The sequence below is a fragment of the Oreochromis aureus genome, linkage group 7 (genome assembly GCF_013358895.1).
Source record: "Oreochromis aureus strain Israel breed Guangdong linkage group 7, ZZ_aureus, whole genome shotgun sequence".
Taxonomy (NCBI): Eukaryota; Metazoa; Chordata; class Actinopteri; order Cichliformes; family Cichlidae; genus Oreochromis; species Oreochromis aureus.
Window position 1 is genome coordinate 43,107,051 of NC_052948.1, and position 25,537 is coordinate 43,132,587.

At 40.8% G+C, this 25,537-nt stretch overlaps 1 protein-coding gene across 2 annotated transcripts in view; it reads left to right on the plus strand.

Moving 5' to 3' along the window:
• Positions 1-509: 509 nt before the first annotated feature.
• Positions 510-25,537, plus strand: part of lrrc75bb (leucine rich repeat containing 75Bb) — a 39,915-nt gene continuing 14,887 nt past the window's right edge. The window contains exons 1-4 of one of the 2 annotated variants that reach the window (XM_039615938.1): positions 510-774; positions 882-1,190; positions 13,644-13,772; positions 15,692-15,804. In XM_039615938.1, the coding sequence (XP_039471872.1) occupies positions 903-1,190; positions 13,644-13,772; positions 15,692-15,804 (530 nt within the window). In that variant the 5' untranslated portion in view covers positions 510-774; positions 882-902. The remainder of the gene's footprint in view (positions 775-881; positions 1,191-13,643; positions 13,773-15,691; positions 15,805-25,537) is intronic. The other variant, XM_031742602.2, reaches the window with a different exon arrangement.

The window sequence follows — 25,537 nt, forward strand, 5'->3', positions numbered from 1 at the left end:
GCTTCTGCGTACCTTTGTCATAATGAGTATTTATTTGACTTACTGTTGCTTTCCTATCAGCTCAAAGCAATGTGATAATTTCCCTCTGACCTCTGACATCAGCAAGGCATTTTCACCCACAAAACGGCTGCTCACTGGATATATTGTTTTTCAGACCATTCTCTGTAAACCCTAGAGATGAGTAAGTGGGAAAATCCCAGTATGACAGTCTGACTGACACCAGCAGCCATGACACGTTCAGTCAAGTCACGTAGGTCACATTTCTGGCCCACTCTTATGCTCACTTTGAACATTAATAGGTCTTGATCGGATATTTACTTTAATAAGTTGAACATGTGTACCTAACAAAGTGGCCAGTGAGTGTAAATACCACTGAAGGCAGGTGACTCATACAGACAATCTCAATAAACAGATGCATCAAAGCATCATGTTGTGATAACAAATTTCACCAAAGTGACAAAAACTCAAACTAAACATATTTTCTAGATGCTTTTATTTTTATTCACTTTATTCATATTTTGTTTCCACACCCAGTTTCAAGATTGTAGTTCAGCTTTATCCAACTCTAATAACTATGCAAGAAAACTCAGCTGAGTGTTTTCCTGCACTCTCAAGCTGTGCAGCGAGTACCGATGTGATTGGCTGAGAAGAAACACCATCCCCGAGTAAAGCGAGGGATGCCAGAGTGCTTAGGCAGTGCATGGACAGATGCAGACGGAGAGAAGACGGCGGCGAAACCAGCTGCACATTTACGGTGGCGATGCTGTGAGGTTGGTTAGTAGCCTTCAAACTTTGAGGCACTATTTTATGCATCTCCTCGCATTTCAAGTTAAGTGTGATGTTTTGGCTGCACGCTGAAAATTCGCTCTCGGCACCAACAGTGACACATCCTCCCAGGAGTGATGGGCTCTAAGTTGACCAGACAGAGAAGTCTCGATTTTGATAGCAAATTGTCAAAAAGGAGACGCCAGAGGAATGATATTCCTGGAGAGAGCGAGAGGAGTGGCGGCAGGAGCGGAGACTTCTTGTTTACCTCCCTGATGCTCAAGTCCGACAAGCTTCCAGGGATGCTGCGGAAAACCAACCACAGCCCATATGTCAGACGGGTGGCTTGGGTCCGGGAAATCCAGAGGCTTCTCCGGGAGCAGAAGATGGAGCAAGCGGGCGAAGTGCTGAAAGTGCTGAGAAAGGCAAGGGACTGAGCTTATTTTAATCATGCATGCGCTTACTGTGGAAGCTTGGAGGAGGGGGGGCTACTTTATTCCTAGTGTACCTGAAACTTTGTGACTAAAGGATGGAGGGTGGTTTTTAAGCAACTGACCTTCTTAAATCGCTAGGAAGCTGGTTTTGCGTGAAACTGTCTGCTTAATGTTTGAACCATCCATTTCTAAAATTCTGTAGTTCAGTTTTTGCATGTCTGTTAAAACCTGGTCACGTCTAACAGAACATTCACTAAAAGTTCAGCATAATGATCACACCCCAGCTAGTAATAGCCTTTGGCCATCAGTGTGTTTCTGATTTCTAAAATCCTGTGCAACTTCTCCACAAATGAAGGCATGCTTAATAATTCCATAAAGTCTGAATCTTTGGTTAAAATCTGGTCCAATCAAACATTATTATACTGTATATAATGGATTTCTTTTATGGCATTTCTTAACACATTGTTGCAGAGTTCTTCACAATTTCAATAAAACCACATTAAAGATAAGTATACACAACCTATCATGCAAACACACAGGCACGCACAATCTTGATTGTGTTTTTTCATAAAAGCATAGTTCTGCGCATCCATTTGGTTTGAGTTATAGCACAAAAATACTGGGTGAAAGATTAGAGAAACATATGAAACCAAAGAGAAATTAGTTCTCAGTAGTCATTTAAAACACACCCACTTATTCACCTTACCTGATAGGCTGGGGGCGGCTGTTCTAAAGTGATGTACTACAACCTCAAAAGAGTTTAAAATAAAGTCAAAAAGATTTCAAATTAGAGCTTGGGTCAGTTTAAAGACTCTGCTCAGATGGCCGGAGCTTGGAGCCTGGCCATGCAAGGCTTTAAAGGCTTTATATGAAATTAATAACACTTTAAAATGAATTTACAAATTTTACTGGATGTCAGTGAAAGGGAAGCCAGGATAAGAAGGGTGGTGGCCATGTTTTTCTGGATGAACTGAAGATGGACTAAGTGGGACTGAGGGACGCACATAAAATGTGAGATATGAGAGAAAATTAAAGTGCGTACTAAAAGCTCTAAATTATGGGTGGGTCTAAATGATCTGTGTTTGATTTATGCATTGTTTTTTGGATGAACGAAATAGGATTGAATGAGCTTAGAAATGTGAGATTAAAAATTCAGATGCTGGTGAAATATTAAGATTCAGATGATGAAGATGGAGATGGAGATGATAAACCCAGGCTCAATATTTTTCTCAGCCTTTTGTATTAGCACTGAAAGTGTGAGTAGGCAGACTTAAGAACCTGGGGTGACTCTGTTTACCAGTCAAGTTTATTGAGTCTACAAAGCCTGTATATAATGTAAATGAATGGCATATCTGTTCACTGTTTTCTTTATTAGGAAGGCTTAAGAAGCAGTTTATCCAAAAGTCTTGGAGGTTATAATACACCATTGTTAAAAATAGCTCTAATCAGTCCCCGATCGAAACACCTTTCTTTCCCCAGCTTCATAGCTCTGAAATAATATACAGGTCTAGGTAAGGGAAGGCTTTCTTCTCTCATCTGTTACACATTGCTGCGTGTTGCCATCTCTGGTTTAATCCTTGCTCTATGAAGATTTATACAAACTAGAGAAATAAGAAAAAATAAATATTTTTCAAGCTTGAAGCCTGAGCTTCCTGCTGCCTTCTGTTAGCTGTGCATTGATCAAAGGGAACAGTTCTGAAGTTCAGACAAAAGCAGTTTTGATCAAGAGGGCCTCCTGTCATGAAAAGTCCCTGCCCATCTGTAGGGTGCCGTAGAATAAATTATACAGATGTGTGCAGATTGAAGCAGGAAACAATGCTGATGGGAAGCTCTCAAAAGTCTGAATTAAAGACAGATTTAAGGGTATCCTTCTGCTAAAACCAATAGCAGAGCACAAAATAGGATGAATTGTTAAGCTTCATACACTATTTGCATGAAGCAGGAGGGATGTGACTCATACATATTCCTTTAAGACTTCAAAGTGTCTATGTTTATTAAAGCAGTCCTACAGTCAGTCATTTCTTTTTATTTTTTTTAAAGGATTTTAAAGATCAACATGTAGATGTGCTGGTCGTGTGCAGGGGCTGCTTTCTCCATAGCTCGGCATTTAAACTGCTCACGAAGCACGAATACTCTCTCCATCACTCAGTGAGGTGAAGCCAGAGCACTGCTACGTTGTTGGGGCTGAAGCCAAGTGTCTGACTAATAATACTTCAAGACTGGAGGAAAAAAACTGGCAGTTGATCTCCTGTTGTTGTTCTCTAGCAGTAAAGCAGCTTTTCCTCTCAGGGACGGATGGTTTTGGAGATAATCACCTCGAAGTGATGGATGCTGGAACAAGTGTCTTTCACATCGAGGAAGTCATTTCAAAGAGGAACCAATAACATCGGCCCCCACATGATATCTCTGTGGCAGATCTGCCTTCTGGGCCATTAAGTTAATTAGTTTGGGATCTTCTAGATATTTATTAGCAAACAAAGAATCAGCAAATACTGATATTAATTACCAATATGTAGCTATGGAGAAAACAGTAATTAAACTGCTCCTCCACATTATTGTATGTGACCTTTTTGATGATTAAGATTAGCTGTCACAACACACTTGTTTGATTAACTGGAAAAACATCCTAAATAGCAGTGGGCTAGAAATGGATATAAAAAAATACATGGAAATACGTCATGTAAAGCAAAAACTGAATTTGTACAATTCTAACAAGCTTAAGAGACGACATTTGGTATGACCACCTTTAATTTTTATACACAGCCTAAACTCTCTGAGACAAGTTTTCTTGTCATTTGTTTAAGCAGTCTTCAGGAATAGTTCTCCAGGCTTCTTGAAGGACATTCAAAGCTCTTATTTGGATGTTGGCTGACTTTTGTTTCGTTCTCTGTCAAGATGATCCCACACTGCTTCAGTAATAATCAGACCTGGGGAGGCCAATCTATGACTGATAATGTTCTGCTGTTTGTTCTTCATTGGCAGTGTGCTTCAGATCACCGCTGATAAATGAACTGGATGCTTTCCCAGTGGTATTGCATGAAGAGTCAAACTCTGACTGTAGTTTTGTACATTCAAAATTGATCAATTTTGACAAGATCTCTGACACCACTGGTTGAAATCCAGCCCCAAAACATGACAGAGCCTCCGCTGTGTTACATAGGTGGCTGTAGACACTCACTGTTGTACCTCAATATAAACTGACGATGATTTAAACCAGAAATTGAACATTTGGATTCATCATTTCATAAAACATCTTGCCACCAGTTTTTAGTCCAGTTTTTGTAATTTTCTTCCCCTTCTTTAAGAACAGCTTGTTGACAGCCAGCCTTCCACTAAAACCATTTTTGATGCGGCTTCATTGAGCAGTAGATGGATCAGCTGAAGGGTCAGATGCATCTCTCGGGTCCTGTTTCTGGTCTTTACAGGATTTTTTCCTATTTCTTAATTAGAAGACTTTCAGATCTTTTTTAGACCTGCCACTTCTTCTTTTGTTCACCACTTGTCCAGTTTCCTTTTTTAAGACCGCTACGTCAAGTTTTTGGCTCTTTGGGAATCACCTTGTTGGTCTCAAAAAGCTATTTTATTCCTGCTAACTGTGTTATCTTTGGCAATTTTTGGATATATAAGTAAAGAAGTGGGGACATGGTGTGTTTTGCTGCTGATAAGAAAATTTGACTCTTTGCTAAGTTGTCTGTTATGCGTAGACACAACACTGGTTATTCAGTTGACTTAAGAGCCTTTTAATGATTGGATAAGGCAGAGGTCGGTGGTCAGTGGCTTAACAGAAAAAACCTCTGAAATTGGTCAGGTGCAAGGACTGGACTGAAAATGAGTGAAAAGGGAGTCAGTGTCCACTGTTAAAGTTTAAAATGCCTTCAGAAAGCCTGAAGGCATATATAAAAGAATATAAAAGAAAATCAACTTAGGTTTGTTAATATGGTAATAACAGTATAGCTGAATTGCAGCCAAGATGCAACCCTCTTAATGGTAGCATTCTTGCTTATGTACATGCGAGGTAATGTTTAAATAGTCTAAATAAAAGCTTCACACTGAATCACATCGGTGGACTGCTTTGAGTGGTGTTTATAGTATGACTGGTCCTAACGCTGATGAGTTAGCAGCTAACAGAGCTCTGATTAGAAAATCAATTATTTACATGTGTAGGCTATTTATTACCAATAATTTTCAGTCAGCCAAATTAGATAGATGAGATAGATAACTCTTTATTGTCATTGCACAGTCATACCTAGTACAATAGTACAACGAAATTGGAAACTCCCCCACGTCGGCACCAAGCACAACAAAACACAACGCAGTAACTTTAAAGTGTTTTTTTAAAGTGCAAGAAAGGTATGAGCAAAAAACATGAATGACTTAATAAATAAATAAAATAATAAGTGAATGCTTATTGTACTTTTTTTTTATTGCACACCAAAAAAGTTAGGGGAGGTAGCCATTCAGGTCAGCTGTTAGCACTGATTAGGGCTATTGCCCTGTTGTAAAAGCTGTCCTTGAGTGTGTTTGTTTGTGACCTCAGCGACCTAAATCTCCTGCCAGACGGCAGCAGCTTAAACACCCGGTGTCCTGGGTGTGTGAAATCCCGTAGGATGCTGCGTGCCCTCTTGAGACAGCGAGTGCTGTACGGGTCCTTCAGGGAGGGAAGAGGATGTCCAATGATTTTTTGGGCCATCTTAATTACCCTCTGAAGTGCCTTTTTGTGTGCCGTGGTGCAGCTGAAGAACCATACAGAGATGCAGTATGTCAGCACACTTTACGTGAGCAACGGTAGAAGACGATCAGCAGCTCAGCCTTCAGGTCCATTTTTGAGGCTTGGAGACGCTGTTCAACTTTCTTTACAACCGTTGAGGTGTTTGAGCTCCATTGGAGGTTTGTGTCTATGTGCACACCCAGGAACCCTTTCCATGCATGCCCCGTTGATGCTGATGGGCTGCAGCAGGGACTTTCTTCTTCTGAAGTCAACTACCAGCTTTTTCGTCTTGGTGGTAAATGGAATGGTAAAGGGACTGATTCTTATATAACGCTTTTCTACTCTCCTGGAGTACTCAAAGCCCTCTATACAACATGCCACATTCACCCAATCACACCCATTCTCACAAGCACTTTCTCTATACCTAGTGCTTTCTAAGTACATTCACACTCCGATGGATGCATCGGAGAGCAACTTGGGGTTAGTATCTTGCCCAAGGATACTTGACATGCAGACTGGAGGAGCCAGGGGTCGAACCACCAACCTTCCGATGAGCCCCACCATCGTATCATCTGCGAACTTAATGACTGCATTGTCTGGGTGCTGACACAGTCACGTGTGGGACTTAGTAGACAGCCTTGTGGAGAGGCGGTGTTAAGGCTGAGGCCTGAGAAAAGATGAGGCCCCACTCTAACTCTCTGGACAGGTCGAGTGTGGGTCCAGGCAGGACATGATGTGGCATCGGACCGGTTTCTCGAAATAATTCATTCTAACAGGTGTTAGAGCAACTGGTCGGTAGTCGTTGAGGCTGGTAATATTGTTAGGCAGTGGGACAATTTTGGCGGACTTGAGGCGTGGCGGGATGCAGGACTGGGACAGTAAGGTGTTGAAGATCTTAGTGAAGAGCCCAGCCAGCTGGTCTGCACATTCTTTTGGGTCACTCCCGGTCACCCCATCCGGCCTACCTGGGTTTTACTGCCCTCAGTTGGCACCTCACCTCATTTTCCTGCACCATGAGGCTTGGGCTGCTGCTACCGTCCAATGTCTGAGCTGCGGCTGCCTCTGGTCCCTTCACCTCGAAGCGTGCAAAGAGTGGTTCAGCTTCTCCCAAGCGCTGTGCTGCCCTCAGCCTTTGCGGTATTTCCAGGCTTGTAGTTGGTTAGGCGTTGAACTCCCTCTACATCTTGTTTATTAGACTGTGGGGGCATGATAGATTTGAGCACAGTGAAAAACATTTAATGGTTAAATGCTTTATACATTCCAGAGCGCTAATGTGCAGCTATGATGCTAGAAATGCAGCACCAAGTGGTAATATAAATATTAATCAGTATAATTTTTTCTTTGCTTGGTGTGCTTTCAATGATCATGAATTCCCAGTTTTCTACAGCATTATAGTATGTAGTATTGTCTTATTTGCAGCACCATAGTTGCAGTGTTATAGAATAGACAGTACCTCAAATTCCCCCTTTTTTCTGACCATATACTAAGAAAGCCTGAGCTAATAAAGAAAGCTGACAACAACCGTCATGATAGCAGCTAATGGAGGGAAAACCTGGCTTTGTTGAACTTGCTTCATAATACAGCCACCGAGGGAAGGACGTAGCTCAACTCTGTCTGAGAGAAACAAAGTATACCAGCAAGTGTCTTTAAAGCTTGCTTGCATGTGTTATAAATTTTACAAATGGGTTATAACTTCCTGAAGTTTGAGGTGACTAACAGGGCTCAAGAAGTTTTTGTTTGTGTAACAGAACCACGGCAGACCTGTCCATGTTTGCATGCTTTTCACCATCTTTATTCATGGCTGTTGAAATTTACACACCGCCCGCAGCTCAACGTTCTGACAACAACAACCACAACAGTCAGAGAGCACAGACTTTAAGCCGGTGAGTCGTGATTGCGGATGCCGTGCAGGTGCGCCTGCCTCCCCTGCAGCAGCACCGCAGACTACACCCCGCCACAGTTTGTTTCTAGAAACAGTTTGGTTTCTATACACAGACTAATGAACAAGCTAGTTTTAGAAATACTTGACTTTTTGCAAAGCCAGGCTAGCACTGGATGCTAGCCTGAATTAAGCTAAGTGTCTACTTCAAAACCAATATGCAGTGACTCATATTTTAGTGTTCCCATGTATAACTGTGACAGCGAAAAGCAACAACAAAAATATCATAAAATACAGAAATAGTCATCTTACTGTGTCCTGACACCTCTGACCAAACATACAGACTCCATCCTACCCTTACCAAAGTGTTGTTTAAGTCTTTACAGCTTTCATTTTCATATTACAGCCATGATATTTTGAATTTAGTCCAGTCAGTGAAGAAAAAAAAAAGGGTTAGCATAAACAGAGTTGGAACATCCCTCACCTGACAGCTCTGGCATGTTTCTTCCTACATAAAATGGTGGGACTGGATTTGTTGCACTCTGCAATATATTTAATTGGATTCTAATGAACTGCATGTGTGGGATGATGTTCTGCGGTTCGGAGCTCATCGCTCGATTCAGACTTTTTTGTGACAAAGCACACACCAGATTAGATATGCAGCTTTCACAGGGGACATTTGTCATGGGATCTGAAGGCACACAGGCGTATGCACAGGCATCGTCTCAGTGAGAAATAGCAAAACATTTCATGCTTTTATAATTAGGAATCGGTCGGATTAATCCACGGGATCAGATCTTTTTTTGCGTAGTTGAAATGTCTTTCGATTTAGCTGTGAACGCTCCACAAAGAAAAAAAATTCATATCTGATGCTGCAGCTGCAGCTGCACTATGGTTAACACGCATCATGATCATAATCTCCAAAATCCTCTATGCCTCCACTTTTAGACGCATGTGGCACCTTCTGTCTCCAATTAATGAGGTTTATTGAAAGGAGAGCTGGTCTGGAGGATAGCCCAGCGTCAGGGAATCCCACAGATCTCTGCTGTAATAAATCAACTCAAAAGCTGGAGGAGGAGAAAATGCTGATGGGAGTTTTCCTCTTTGCTTCCACTGTGCCCCGCAGTGTTATGGCTGTCAGCACATATAGAGCATGTCTTACACAGCTTCAACCTCCAGCCTGCAATTTGAAAAGCTTTTCAGTTCATATAGAGCTGACAGTATTTATTTTTAAGCTCCACGGCCTCTTGTTGCATGCTTACATAAAACTGCAATCACTGTAAACTGTTAGTGGAAGATCGGCCAGTGAAACACGATCTTATATTCTTTTCGTATTTAAAAAAAAGGTCTGTAATCTGTTGATATATCTGAGTAGGGAAACTCTTTAATTTAACTAGGAAAAGACGTTGATGCTTTATGCCTTTAAAGACCAGATTTCCTTTGACTTCCTTTCCTTTTGCTGCCAGCCTTTAATCTTCGGATTATTTGGTCTCCTCCGCTCCATTCACGTCTTCTCCGCCGTTTGTTGTTTCTTTTTTTAATATGGCTTGTTGTGTGTTTACGTGCATGTGTGTCGGCGTCTTCCTTGAAAAGGTGGCTGACACTGCGTGCTGCTGGGGTTATTCAGCGCGTCTGAAAACATTGCATCTCAAACACTGGCTGTTAATGACACGTCAGTACCTCAAGACCCAGCTTCAATATACTGTATTTACATTGTCGCCGCAAACGAAAATAAAACCCGGTGAAAAAATATCATCAGCCACCCCACTGGGGATGTGACCTGTTTCATGGTTTTATTAAAATCTTCTGCACATCACACAGACTTCTAGTTATGAACTATGAAGATCAAAGAAAAGCAACGTTAGATTGAATCAAAAAACATTATCCTGAAACGGATTAACGGTCTCAAATTTTTTTTCCTATTTCGACTGGTTAATGTAAGGGTCCAGCTCCAAATATCACGCTAATTGCTCATCTTAGCATCCCTGCATTCAGCCCTGAAGTGTTGCACCTGTGACAGAAGATCTGTTGCTTTCACAGCATTTTTGAGGATGGGGGGTGTTATTATACATGTGACTTCTGATGCATCAAACAGTTAAGAGGAGATGCACCTCACAGCCTCACACCATTTCTTACAGTTTCAGGGAAACATCTCAAACCAGCAACATCAACCATCCTCTTAGTTGTGACTGAACATGCTGCAAGTTTTATCCATGTTGCAAAAGTTATTTTTCATTGTCTGTAGCTTTAACTTTATTTAATGAAATAACCCTGGCCTGAAAACCAGGCAAAATAAACTTATGTTCTTGCAGGTTGCACAAGTATAGCTATAGCCCTCTCACATGTTAACTGAACCCTGGAGTTTACCTGTGCGTGTTTTGATCAAAAACCCACGTGCTTGAGTAAAACCCACATGAAACTCTGGCAGAAATTGCCACCACATCCGACAACTCTGGCAGAGTTGTCGGATGTGGTGGCATTACTACTAGATCTTCATTTCTCAGATGCCTGGGGAGAGTGAAGACACTCGTGTGTACTTGTGCAGGCAGAAACAGTTAAAGTTAGCAGTCTGACAGGTTTGCCTCTGCAACCAAAAAAAAGGTTGCAATGTGGATCCCGGTGGGCTGTACTGAAAGCCTGAATGAGGGCAGTTGTACATTGTTATATGTATGTTTACATAGCTTTACACATTTTTAAGGTCCACAGTCTCTTGTTGTGTCCTTACATAAATCTGCCATCACTGTAAACTGTAAGAGGAGGATGGGCCAGAGGAACATGGTTTTCTATTCTTTTAATGCTGTAAAAATGCCAGTAATCTCTTAATATGTCTGAGTAGATCAACTTCAATTAGTTAAAGATTGTGATGCTTTATGCTTGTGTGCTTTCTCTGTAGATCAAGCTTTTTTAACATTTGCAAAGGAGATACGAGGCAGCAGAAGTTTCATTTTCTCTACCACTGTGTTGCTATAATATAACAATGGTGCTCCCCACCCGTAGCACCACTCCACAAAATCTGCTCACGAACAGCTTGAGCAACATGACAATGAGGCACTGATCTGTCCTGCAAACTGTCTAGCTATCAGTCCAAATGAGCATCTGCAGGATGGATTGAAAAAAGCCCAATCAGCAGAGGCACTAACCAATAACGATCTGCTTGCCAGTGTCTAGATTGAAGGTTTAGCTTCAGCAACATTATGTGCCCAAAAATGAGTTCGGCTGACAACCTGAACATACTGAATGACCAGGTTTGTCCATCAGGGGATATTTTCTCCCCTGATGGCACAGTCATATTGCAAGATGACAATGCCAGGATTCATTGAGCTCAAAATGTGCAAGAGTGGTTCAGGGAGCATGAGTGCTCAGATTCTTTATCATCAACACAAGACGTTGGCAAAGAAGTAATTAAAGCCTGGACAGAAATACATTTTGTGACATTGGATAAGTGTTGGACTTTTGTGTTTGTGTGTGTGGGGTGGGGGGTTCAGGCCAGAAGGTAGATAGTCTAGAAAGAGTGACCAGACCCTCAAAAATAATTTGTCCTTTCTCTTTATAGTCTTTCATGTGGAAGAGTATTAAAGATTTCCTGGTACCAAATGGTAAAACTTGGCAGAGAAGCTTTGATCCAGTTGTGTGAAATACACTTTTTGGCAATTAAAAGAAGCTTCTCCAGAAGTCTGTAGTGTGCTACTGCTAGATGCAACTCTCTAGAGGATAGGCCTAAGAGGAAAACACCAGCATCGTTCTAAATTTTCATTTTAAATATTCTACTATGTTCCTTAGATATAAATGACCACAACCTGGAAATCAATTTATACTCCCAGAAGCAGTGAAAATATGTTCCCCAATCAGAAGAGAACAGAGGAGGGAGAGAGCAGTTTATCTTGTACAAAACAACAGGGGTGATATGCAATCTGTGAAGAATCTTATACTGAGTCGCTCTGTCTATTGCATATGAGGGTAGATTTTATCAGGGTTATAGCTCCCTGCCAGTCATCCTCTATATATTCTGTGCCTAAATCCTTTTCCCACTTATGAGCAATATTAGGCAGCTCATATTCATCAGAGGAACAGAGAAGGGAGTAGAATAGTGAAATAAAAGACTTGCCAGATTAAGGCTCTAAGACAAACCTCTCTATGATGCTATAGGTAGGAAACTGAACCCTGACACTATGGGTAGGTTAATAGAAGTAGAGGTGAGATTAGAAGATAAAAAGTGCCTAACTTCCAAATATCCAAAGAATTGTTCCTTTGGACACATTATCTTCAAACAGGTCTCCAAGTACACGAATCCCCCTGTCCCACGATAAGGAGAAAGCAGATGAGCCAGTGCCAGCGGGAAAGTCAGCATTTTGGACAATAAGGGACAGCAAGGATTTCATATTATTCCTTCCAAGGTATTTAGTAATATAGTGCCAGGCTTTAATACTGTTATATAAAATAGGATGGTGCTTTACCACTAGGCTTATATTACTGACATAACATCTGACCAGACTCCAAGAAGCGATACATAATTCCAATTTAAGATTTGCATTAGCCTAAACCAAAGATGCGAGCTTGGCAAGTCTGGTTGTAGAACAGTAATTTAGGCATGGAAAGGCCACCCATGTCTGTATGTAATTGTAAAGGTATAAGCCTCTGTCTAGGTTTTTTGCCATGACAGATTCATTTAGAGAAGGACTTTTGTATATCCTGAATATTCTTCTTGGCAAGTACAGAGGAAGCATCTGCAAAGTTTATAAAATATGAGGGAGGATATTCATTTTAATGAAATTAATGTGGCCTATCAGAGAAAGTGGTAAGTCATGCCAAAGTCAAGGTCTTTTCTTTTTACTCATGAATAAACTGGAAGAAAATTAGGTTTCCACAGGTCCTTTAGGTTTGGCAATGTTTTGATTCCCAAGTATGTAAAACCAAATACTGACCATTTGAAAGGAAAAATTGTTCATTATAATTTAGTCCACAAATTTTAAATAGGTTTGAGGTTGGGGCTTTGCTAAGGCCATTCCAGTAGGTTAATGTTAGCCCGCTTTATCCATTACAAAACCAGTTTGGATGTGTTTGGGGTTATTGTGTCCAAGATTCAACAACCTACCTGTTGTTTTGAGGTGAAGTTGAAGAATTTAGAGGTAGTGCTCCTTCTTCATTTTTCCATCCACTTTGTACAGCTTATCAGTGTCACTGGCAGTACCAACCTCCAACAGTTGGTATAGTTCTTTGGTTTGAAAGCCTCAGTTTTACTCCTGATCTCTCCTCTTATATTCTTGTTCCTATTCCCACTCAGTATTGGTAAATCCAGTGAATCATGTCAAACAAATTCTTTTTTTATGCTGGCAAAGAGAAACTACAGATTGTAGTCGATCATGATCACCAACTTGAAAATATTTGGTCTTGTTTTTCTTCTTTTTATCTTCTTTTTTCCTCTTGTTTTTTAAAGTCATCAAAGATGTATGCTGTATAATTATATTACAGTGGGAAAAGAACAGTTCAAAGAGCTCATTAAATGCCCACAATTACAATGACATTTGCCAATGATGAGTGGATGTTGACTACAACTGTATATTCTATATACTGCCCAGCACACCCTAATCAGCTACACTGGGTGGGAAAACACAGCTATGATGGGAAACACTTATCAGCTGACCTTGTGTTAAGGAGGCGTGATGAAAGGGAATAATGAGCATAGCTGACAATACTGAAAGTCTATTTTCAGTTAACTAGCTATGAAATCTCAGTTTAATATTTAAAGTGCGGTTCAGACGTGGTTGAGTTGAATCAAATTCGGTTTTTGAAATTCTGTTCCATGGGTTAGAAAGAGTCAACTGAATCTCTCACATCCTTTTTCTTTTCTCTCCTTTAGGATTTGGGACTTCAGGGAACGTCACTCAATGACATTTTGTACAAAAATGCAGCGTTTCTAAACCTGGTGGACCCCATTTCCCATGAATTGCTGCTCAGCCTTGCGCGGGACCTGCAGTGTCCAAAAAGGGTATGAATAAAACAGTTTTATTCATAGTGAACATTCACAGCAGCTGTTTCTTTAAAGCATAACAGACTTGACACCAGTAAAAAGGACAAGCAGTACATTTCACACAGAGGCTACACACACGCCTTCATTAGCCACGCTTAGATGCTTGTGTCATATTCATTGTCATGCTATTGCAATAACAATGAACCATCAGTTTGCTTTGTGCAAACACAAATGCAGAAGCCAGGAAGAATGGAAAATATTGTAAGCGCTGACTCATTAGCATGAGAGGTTAGGAATGAATTGTAGGGCCAAACAGAGCCAAGGTATGACTCTTCATTGTTACTCTGTGCTCGGTTAGCCCAGTTGCAAGTGGGAAGCAGATGCGCACCAGTACCTGCAGGTGTATTAAATTACCTGCTCTGGTTGGGTTATACTGGAAAGTACGGGCAGGTGCCAGGCAGCTAGAGGTCAACAGGGCTGTTGACCTCTGGCTGCCTGGCTTTAGGGGGCTCATTACCCTGGCACTAATAATGAGGGAAGTTTGAGGGCTTTGACAAATAGCCAGAAAAATCAAACTGGGGAATGTAATGCTTTCCTCTTGGAACTGGGAAATCTAGGAAAGAGCAAAGAGAGATTTTCCAACACAAAATTTGAATTTTGCCCAAAAATCAAAGCCACATTTTTTTTCTTTGTCCAAACTGGCAGTCGGCCTGTTTACTAGCACCACAGAATACAAATCAGACATGTTGAAATTCAAAGTACATTTCAATCTTAGGTAAGAGGCTGAAGACATTACAGAATCTACTCAGAGTGGCTGTAAAACATGAACCCAGAAGCTATTACGGATACAGTTATGAAAGAATGGCTGCCACAGGGGGAAAAAAAGTCCTTGTGGTGTAGTTATTACTTACTGAGTTCAGATGATAATCACCTGGAAGAAACTCTAATCTTATCTTTGTTTACTTCAGCGAGGAAAGCCCTGGAGGTAGGGAAGAAAAGTGAGAAGCTGGCAGCAATGTTCTCCTGACTGGCTGGCGACCCGTGGCAGGATACTGTGTTAAACGTGACAAGGGTGTAGAGAGGCAATGTGGTGGATTTAGGGCCCCGCAGGTGCTTCTGTGGCCAGTATTTTCCACCACGCTTAGATTTATTTAGGCTGAGCATTCAAGGGCATACTGTGGGTTAAAACATACATCATATGCCAGTGTCTTGTTTTAATGCAGACCCGTTATTAATGCTTAGCAGTGCTTATAGAGTTACAGTACTGCACTCTGTCAATAACTCTGGGGCACGCGTTTTTCTAAGAACACTTTTGCGCTGTAAATCAGCATGCGCTGCTTAACATCGTGCTCATTCATCCAAGTGGCTGAAAGAGAAGCACTGAATGTTTTGAAGCGTGTGACATATTTGTTTGTCACCCAAGAAAAGAAGAGGCAGCGGGAACGGTTAATCGCCTTAAGGTAAATTGGCCCTGTCTTTTTTCCTCTCTCGCCACATTGCCTCTTTCTTGTTGTCGTGTTGTACCATTAATTAGATTTAGCCTGCTCAGCGCAACCCGTTCCAGTGTTTGACGGAGGAGGGAGAGCGAAGAAAAAGAATGTAAAGAGGTGCCGGAGAATCAGGGAGGAAGAGGAACGCAAAAGAGAAGCTGAATTACTAAGTCATGTGGAAAATGTTTCAAGCAAGACAAGAAAGAAATACTTTGTAAACATGTGAAATTTGGTAGTTTCACAAGTATTTTTTTTTCAACAGTAATAAAGGAAGAAAACATTTACAAATTACTGACTTTTAGGATATCTAACATCTGGAAAAGCTGTCCAGTATCACATTGTTTGCTTAGTTCCCTGTTTCAGGTGTGCTCATGCATAAGCAACAGTTTGTTTATAGATTTGTGGCTTGCTTTTCTGTCCCTCATTCGCCCCTTTTGTGTGTCGCAGGAGACTGACTCGTTCAAGTCTACTAACAAGATATGTCGCCAGCTGATTTACCACCTGACCCCTCACTCCAAGTGGACAAGACAGAGCGTGCCCAGGAGAAAGTCCCAGGCCTGGTGAGTGTGTTCTCTTGGCTGCCGCCTGAAACTGTGGCATCACACAGTAAATATATCCTCACCGTGTGTCTCAGTGTGATTCACAACCCTCCGGAGCCTCTGTGGAATAAAAGAAATGTGGAACAACCTCTGTGTCTAGGAATATGTTCCTTGACCTCTTGCTAAGCCCTGCTCCTCTTAGCTCATGCAGCTAATTTATCTCCAACTTACCAAGAGAACAGTGCAGATTTAAGATCCAGTCAGATCCCCTGACAACCACCAGTCACTAGGGGGAAAATGTAAAGTCCTCAACCAGCTTGCAAGTGTTTGGTGGAGGTTGCAAGGATTTTGGTTTGCTGGGGGTTCACTGACCAAGCTCTAGATTTTCCAACATAAGGAGCCCAGACAGCAGAAGAGAAAAATCGGCGTCTCATTTGTAGAGATAAGCTGCTGAATTTGATGGCTGAAATGATTGTGTACAACAGATTTTATATCAGTTTGGTCACTAATAAAGCTACACAGCTAAGATAACTGCTCCAGTCAGCAGAAAAGGGTTTCTTTGGCTCAATTTTTAATTTTTCTTGCTGTTTTGCCTTAAAATAAGTCTTAAATATGCTACTAATTAGACAAAGTTTGGTTCTTTCTCAGTGCAGAGTAAATTTAACAATATGGGCTTTAAACTATTCAAGATCTGTATCATCAGAGCTGATTGGATCATTATCATTTATCATGTCATTTCAACAACAGGGCCTTAAATTGAATCATACACAAGCTACAAAGATCTGTAGAGCTCATCCTCTGACTGTGAATACTCTTGACCTGCCCTGTCTGGATTTGTTTTCCATTTGGTTATTAGGTTATGATGTGAAAATTGGCAGTTGGAGTGGGATTTATGTTTCTTGCATGCTGCTCTTCTTAAAAACATGAATTTCCTTGCTTACATTAGCCAGTCAGGGTTACATTAGTGATACAACCAAGGGTACCATGACCACAAGGCGTAGCTTGCACTTCTAACCCACAACCAATCACAGGCGAACACTAAATGACAGGTTTCATTTTTTCTTTTAAAAAAAATTGTTTACCTGATGTTTTTTCTTCTACCTTCTTTAAATAACAGTAGAGCTGATATGCCATTACAAATCCTTGTTTGTAGCCAGTGATGATGTTTTTGTATCATTAATCAACACAAAACATAAAAACAAAAAATGTAGTATTCAACTGTTAAGGACATTTCTGTGCTTTTTAAGTGTTTCTTACATTCATTCACATAGTTTTGCTTCAGTTATGAAGCAATATGGTAAATTACCCACACCGACATCGGCTCAGGTGGCAGAATGCAGACTTTTAAAGGTCATCAGTTCATTACATGCAGCAGAAGGACCGATGAGCTTATGCCACAGAGAGGCGTACCCATCAATAATTCACAAAAATCGCTGCTCCTCCTACGTGTTGGTCAGAATTTAATCAAACTTACATACAGAAACTACTTGATAGGTCTTCATCTGTGCACGCTGTGCTCAAGGTCAAAATCACATTTCTTGTTTTACGGGCAAAAACCTGTGAATTTTGATGGCTCATGAGCCGAATGAGCATCACTAGGGTCTTTACCACTTATCCTACTGAGGGCTGTTGGTGGACTGCGAGCCTATCCCAGCTGTGATAATAACACTGGGATGGGCCAATCAACCGCTCTTTAATTTTTAATTTGTACTGACATTTATCTGATCACACCCCTGACCAAGATCCTTCCTAAGGAAAATAGAAGACCCATCTTTAACGAAGGTCTTTTCATCTGAACTTAGGTCCTCAGGTTACAGTTTTCCACCTTGTGCCCTGTATTTGTTTACATGGACATGTTTGTGATCCAAATCAAATTCAGTCAGTCTAACACCACCACTAGCCTGCCTGTGCTCTCTTGCTTCATTTACAGTACATTTCTTAAACATTGAGGTGATTGCACAGCATATTATATCTGTGCATATGTACAGATAAGAGATTGTATTATCTGCAAAATAACAAAGTCAAGAATTAATAAATTATGAATCTTTTACTTTTGTTGTTTTACTGACTTTAGTTATGAAAAGTTTGGGGGCGGTGGTGACAAATGTAAGTTCGACTTGTGAAGTTTTTCCAGGTAAATGTAATTTTTATTGTTGTAAAATAACACATCACAATGTGTGCTTACTGGGATGTGTCCGTTTTCTCACTTGCCTCTCAACAGCAATGCTTCTTTCTCTCTCTCTCTCATCCAATACTGCTGTGACTGAAACACTGCCAGTGACAAGTTTGATTTGTTTAAAGTTTAACAAACCCCGAGCGTTAATCGCCCTCTCGTTCCCTCAGTTTTAAAATCTGCTACAAACCTGTCCCGCGTCAGTTCATACACTGTGTCGAGTTTTATAAATAAATAATACAACAGATCCCTGTTGTATTATTTTATGTCTCTAGGTTAGTTGTAAATCGCTTTTCATTAGTTCCCTTCCTGTTCCCTTAGTCATCTTTGTGTTTCGTCCTTTTGTGTGTCCTTGAAGTCTGTCATGCCTCCCGGTTTGTTTACCTTTTGTCTATGTCAAATTCATGTGTATTAGTCTCTGTCTGTGTTTGTGCTTCCTGTTTTATTTTGGTGATCTCTTTGTTCATGTGCGCTGTCTTGAGTTTTGCTTCCTTTGTGTCGTCTGTTATGATTCTGCTCATCAATGCCTCGTTCTCCCCAGCTGTCTCCACTTCCCCTAATCACCCTCCTGTGTGTGTGTCGTCTGTCTCTCTGTCCTTTGTCAGCATCTGTTTTAGTTCCTGTTTCTTCTTGTGCTTACTGTTTTCTCAGTCCTAGTAACTCCGGTGTATTTCTTAGCAGTTTATAGTTTTCTGTTTTCCCCTTTTGGACGTTTGCTGCTTTTGTTCCTTTTTTGCCATCAGTTGAATAAAGAGTTTGCTTTCTGTTAAACCCTGCCTGCCTGCTTGTGTCTGCATTTGAGTACAACTCAGCTTCCAGTCTGCACATCCTGCAGATTATGACACAGATCCCAAAGGTGCTCTAATGGATTTGAATCTGGTAACTGTGGAGGCCATTTGAGCACAGTGAACTCATTATCGTGTTCAAGAAACTAGTTTGAGATCATTTGAGCTTTATGACCTGTTGTGTTATTCTGCTGGAAGAAGCCATCAGAAGATAGCTACACTGTGATAATAAAGGGATAGATGTTCAGCAACAATAATCAGGCAGGCTGTGGTGTTTAAATGATGCACAGTTGGTACTAAGGGGCCAGAAGTGTGCCAAGAAAATATCCCTCACACCGTTACACTACAGTGTCATCACCAGCCCTAACTGTTGACATAAGATAGGAAGTATCCATACTTTCATATTGTTCATGGCAAATTCTGATCCTACCATCCAAATGTCACAGCAGAAATCAAAATTCAACAGGCCAGACAATGTTTTTCCAATTTTCTGTTGTTCAACTGAGGCTATAATTTACACGGGAGCGCCTGTATACTGTAGCTTCTGTTTTCTGTTCTTGGCTGACAGGAGTTGAATCTAGTGTGGTCTTCTGCTGCTGTAGCCCATCTGCATCTTGTAATGAATGGTTATTTGCGTTACTCCGTCCTTCCTATCAGCTTGAGGCAGTCTCGCCATTCTCCATGCCGTCTGATTTATAACATTAACAAGGCATTTTCACCCAGAAAACTGCTGCTCACTGGATGTTTTCTCTCGTAAACTAGAGATGGCTCTGTGGAAAGATCAGTTTCTGACATACTCAGTCCCGCCTGTCTAGGACAAACAACCACATAAATCATATTTCTTCCCCATTCTGGTGTTCGGTTTGACTTTGACCATGTCTGCATGTCTAAATTGAGTTGCTTCTTTGACTGGCTGATATTTTAACCAGCCCCTAAACTGATGTACTGATGTGAAGTGTGCTTTAAGAGTGTTATCAATGCTTAAGGGGCAGAGAGAGAGAGATAAAGGATGAGTAAACAAAGGACACTGATTTGATCAGCTCGAGAAAAATCTGTGTAAACAGATAAAAATGCTCAAACTCAATTAAGTAACAGTTACATTTGAGGAAACATTATGAAAAAAAGAAAAGAAAAACAGTGCTAATCATAATAATAAGGCACTCTCCCTGAGCAATTAACCCAGATCGAAAGATGGTTTGACAGCTAGAGTTGCCTTCCCGCCCCAGTCTCTTGGTTGCAATGTTTCGAAATAACACTCAACAAAACAACAAGGCAGACACTCCCAGTGTGCTCATTAGCAAGCTCTGTCTCTCTCACAGCCTCGGCTGCAAACATCCACACAGCAGCACTTTACTGTGGGACTCAAACCAGGCTGTCTCTCTGCTGCTGGATACGATGCTGTCTGAAACATGCAGAAAACGTGGCTGGCTTTGGATTAGATTAAGCATCAGTTTACTTGATTTCAGATGCTTTTCATTACAGCTCAATCTTCTCTTTCTCAATCCCTCACTCCTTTCTCCTTTCTTTGGCAATCTCCTCCTCACCCACCTCTAAGCTCTTCTCTTTCAACAACCCCCCCCCCCCAGACCTTCAGTTCAACCTATTTGAAAATCCCCTTCTTGCATCGATTTTCTCCCTCTCTCCCTTTCCTGTGGGATTTTTTTCTCTCCTCCTTTTGAGAGTCCATTTTGTTCAACAGTTGCCACACCGAGCGGTTCTGCAGTTTGAGCCGAGGCTCTGGGGAAACGCTCTGGGGGAAAGGCCTGTCAGAGAGAGAGGGGGAGAGAGAGAAAAAATCTGGAATCAGTGCAAGGTAGCAGATTAAAAGTCACACGCAGCCCTCGCCTGCCCTCCCGTTCTTCCAGACTCGCTTTGAATCGATCAAGAATTTGATCTTTTTATAAAATGAAAAGGCGATAGCTATTACGTAACCTACATTGTACTCTCGCAATCTTATTTTCTCCATTAATTGATAATGAGAACCCATCTGTCAAAGTGTCCCAGTGGCACATGGGAGATTACTTTCATGAAATATATGCAAGTGGTTCCAAATGTTCAAGAGATGACATATAAACTATAATTCAAGCTTTATTACAGAGTCCTGTTTTTTTCTGTAACACTGTAAGTGCAAAGCAAGTGTGTCACGCATAATATATTATCGAGGCAGTTTCATTCTTACTCTGCAGCTGCTTGTGCCAGCTTTCTACAGTATTGCCAAACATCCAGTGGAGTTTTTAATGTTACCGTAATTGGTATTGAATTTCAGATTAATCAAGCTCATGCTTCATATTGCACTAAAATTGTGCCTCCAGCACATTTTGAAGAGATTGGAATCCAATTGCAGATTGCTATTTCATTACTCGTCTTTACTGCAGGGCAATAATTGATGCGATGCTCTGGCAGCAGATATTAGAGGCGTCTTCAGTTAAAATTACTAAAGCTCAAGAAGAGCACTCATTCTAATAGGGTAGAGAGAAAACCATCCAAGTATTGGAAAAATATCTGTGGAGCTGTTTTTTTGTTGTTGTTGTTGCTGTATTTGAGTCAGGATTTAATTGAAGCTCATCTTCAGTTTTGCTCGTCATGCTGACTAATGCTGAAACTAGGCGCGGCCTTGACAGCTGTTTTGAGCAGGTGGGAACGGCTGCGGGTGAGTGTTGATAACCCAAGTCCTGATATTTGACCCAGACCTCACGCTGCTCGAACCAATCTGCTTTTCCTCCCACATTTCACACTGTGAAGGATATCCAAATGTCAGTTTCATCACTTTCATTTTGGCTTCAACTTTTAACAACTAATATCTTGCAAGGTCTTGTTCATCTGGAAGTACTCACGCTTTCATAGTGACGTAGTAGTGATTTAGGTGTGTTTAGTGTGTTATGAAATATTCAGAAAGAAAGCATCTGGAAACATCTGATAACATTTAACATCTGAGATCACTTTAATGTTGCACAACTCTAATATTTAGTAATAACACAAATTTACAACAAAGATTAAAAATGTCACGTGTTCATCAAGAATTTCAGTGGAAACCAACAGAGTAAAGGGAAAAAGAAACAAGAGGCAGATATCTATAATCTTGAGATTCTGTCATGTATGAAGTATTCGTGGCTGGGCCGTCGGTTTTACTTTGTTCTGCTAATTTTCAGCTTGATTTCTGATCATACCTCAACTGAAGTCCAGTCGCAGCATGTAAAATGTGCACCTGTCTTCCACCTGCTAAATCAGCAGCGAGAGCTTCACAATCAACCCCTCAGCTGACTGCAGCACACACCAAGCAGCCTACTGGATCATAGACAATATAGGACTATATTTTAATGAGTTGTTAATTGGCTGTTTTTGCAGCCATTCGTCTTAAACATTAGATCTCAACTCAAGCCAGTCACAACATGACTTATTATAGCTAATAAATCAAAAAAAATAAATGCACAGATTTTCTAAAATCCCAACACTAATAGCCATGATCTGCCTAAATCTTGCATCTACTTCTCAAAGCTCACAAATGTGTCATTCTCCTTTATTACCAGAGTTGAAATGTCTTTCCTACTTTAACAAGATCACCTTTTCCGTGCCTTTGCTCATAGGCTGAAAACTCATTTCCTCAAGTGGCACTTCATGTCATGTTGTCACTTCGGAATCACACCCCTGCAGCATTAACGAGTGAAAAGCCATCCAGGCATCTTCACTATACAACTAATTTTGGTTGAGTAGTGAAAATTCTCTAGACATCTCTTTAACAGTTTGGATGCCCATGACCACTTTTACAGCTTCAGCCCCGAATCTGTGACAGCTTTTCACTAATCACCAGGGAAAAAAGCTCAGTGGGATTTTCTAACTAGCTTTTTTTCTGCTCTGCTCAGCCTCATTTGCTCTAATCTTTAAAGAATTCCCGTCTTCCTCGTTTCCTTGCTGTTATTTCGAGAATTCCCCTTTTGCACAATCCTTCCAGACCCACAGCAATATTTGTGTTCAGGAGTCACTTATGACTCAGAGCTTACCTCAAGTCAACATTTACACTGATGTGATTTTAAAAAAAAGTCTGTCTTTAATTTATATTTCTGGGAAAGTCAGACCATGATGGAAGCAGAGCTACTCTCAGTGTTAATTTTAAGAAACTTACGCAATAACAAAACGCTGCTTTGACTCATTGGCTTTAAAAAGGCTGAAATACGCCACTCAGATCAAATAGACAGCAGTGAGAAATGCACAGTGAGGCGCTCATAAATTAAACCAGACAGTGATGAGAAGAACAAAGACAGAGACACATGCGGACACATTCAAGTTATTTCACTTTATTATTAGATTAAATGTTTAACTTAACTCAAAATTTCAAATTTTTTTTCAATTTTTACTTAATTATTCAGAAGTTGAATCTGTAAGTAAAAATTCTGAGCTAATAAATCGATATTTTGACTTAAGAACGGTGAGAAATGTTTTTTTAATGGCAGAAAGTTCCTTAACACACATCCTGTGAGATACAGGGAGAAGGGGGGAAACTGCTAACATGAGCAAGGGCAAAGAAATAAAGTAATGGCAGTAATCTTAAACACATTGACCATGAAAGTTTCTTGGCTCCCTGACGATGTATTCTACTGACTTTCATGTCATGATGTCCTGACTTTACCTCTGCTGCTGTGATGAATTGCTGGGAACACCAAGTGGAGAGAGAGAAAAAATCTGGAATCAGTGCAAGGTAGCAGATTAAAAGTCACACGCAGCCCTCGCCTGCCCTCCCGTTCTTCCAGACTCGCTTTGAATCGATCAAGAATTTGATCTTTTTATAAAATGAAAAGGCGATAGCTATTACGTAACCTACATTGTACTCTCGCAATCTTATTTTCTCCATTAATTGATAATGAGAACCCATCTGTCAAAGTGTCCCCGTGGCACATGGGAGATTACTTTCATGAAATATATGCAAGTGGTTCCAAATGTTCAAGAGATGACATATAAACTATATTCAAGCTTTATTACAGAGTCCTGTTTTTTTCTGTAACACTGTAAGTGCAAAGCAAGTGTGACATCATGACTTTCATGTCATGATGTCCTGACTTTACCTCTGCTGCTGTGATGAATTGCTGGGAACACCAAGTGGGTCTCAACTTGGAAGTGATGTAACTCAAATGTGCACCAAGGGATGCAATAATAATGCTTACTGACATTAGATGGCGTGGGAAACATTAACACCAAAAAGAGAAAGCAAATAAAAGCAAAGAAAACTGGATATGTTCAGCCCAACTGTGACAATGAGAAAGTTGTTTTATTTGTGGACTGGACTTTAGTTACCGGACAGGTTTTTTAAACACTGCAGGAGGAAGTTCTTGGTCTTTGTGCACAAGGTCTTTCGACTGTCAGAGTTCTTAGAAACGTGTTTTCAGTGGTGGTTCTAGAGTCTGCTGGGCCTCTAGACAAAAATTCAGAGGGGCCCCTTTTAACCAGCATTCATCACCATGTTGTTATGAAAAATTTGAGCGCATCGATAGTCTTATAAAATGTCAGGTCAAATATTCTGCTAGCATTTTTTCAGCCTGTTACCTATGCTAACATTTGGACTCAGTCTGCTGAGTCTGACTCTTCACTTGTCACTCGTCTTGTTTTTTTTCCTCTTCTTTCTTTGTTCACTCCCAGCAGGATAACTACTTTTTTCTTTTTGAGTGAAGGGTTTTCTTGTTTGTCATTAGGTTGTTTAAACAGACTCATGTAGCTCCCTCATGGAGTCACTTGAGGCCTTCTTAGGGAGGTCCGGGTTCCTCTTCTGTCATTGCAAACTTTGCAAATTGCCACTGCTGTAGTTTGTATGCACTTCTGCATAATATTTAGGGTATTTTTATATATATTTATATATTCATACTTCATGGTATCCAGTGTTAAGGAAAGATATTTCAAAAATGTATGCAAACATAATCTGTTTGAAAGTAAGTGAATGAGAGGGAGACGGGTGGAAATGCAAACTGGGGCCAACCATCCAAAGGAAGAGAAGAGCATGCGGGCAGGGTGGAGCGGTTGAAGACAAGTGTCAGATTTCATTTGTGACAGAAAGAGTGAAAGAGAAGGTTCACAAGATGGTAGTGAGACCTGGTCTATTGTTTGGAGGCTGTGGCACTGACAAAAAGACTGGAGGCGATGGCAGAATTAAAGATGCTCAGGCTTTCATTGGGAGAGAGCGTGATGGATAGGATTACAAATGAGTATATCAGAGGGACAGCTCAGGTTGAGCAGTTTGGAGACAAAGTCAAATATTCAAGAGTGAGATGCTTTGGTCGCATGCAGAGGAGGGATAGTGGATATACTGAACAAAGGATGTTGAAGAATGAGCTGCTAGGCAGGAGGAAAAAGGAAGAGCTCATAGGAGGCTCATGGATGTAGTGAAGGACATCCAGAGGCTCGGCGTGACAGGAGAGTATGCTAGGCTGAGATATGGTGACCCCTAAAAAAAGAAGCCAAAACAACACAATGATGTAAACACGATCTGTGGAGACAACCAAACAATAGTGTTACTTTAACCTTTGTTAAAGTTTTTACGTCTGTATAAGAAAATACGACACAATGTCAACCGAGCAAAGCAAACTGGTCCTCAGCTCACAACCTCGGCCTTCCCGTGAAGGGAAACTGAAGAAGCTGACTGGAAACATGTGAACATATGTTTCATGTAGTGTAAAGGTGTTATAGCGACAGTATAGCGCTACACATTTCAACCCTGCTTTCTGGTTGAAACGTTGCCTTGCTCAACACAATACACAGGACATTGTTCGTATAGTAGTAGCAGCAGCTATACTAGTAATCCAATCATATGTGT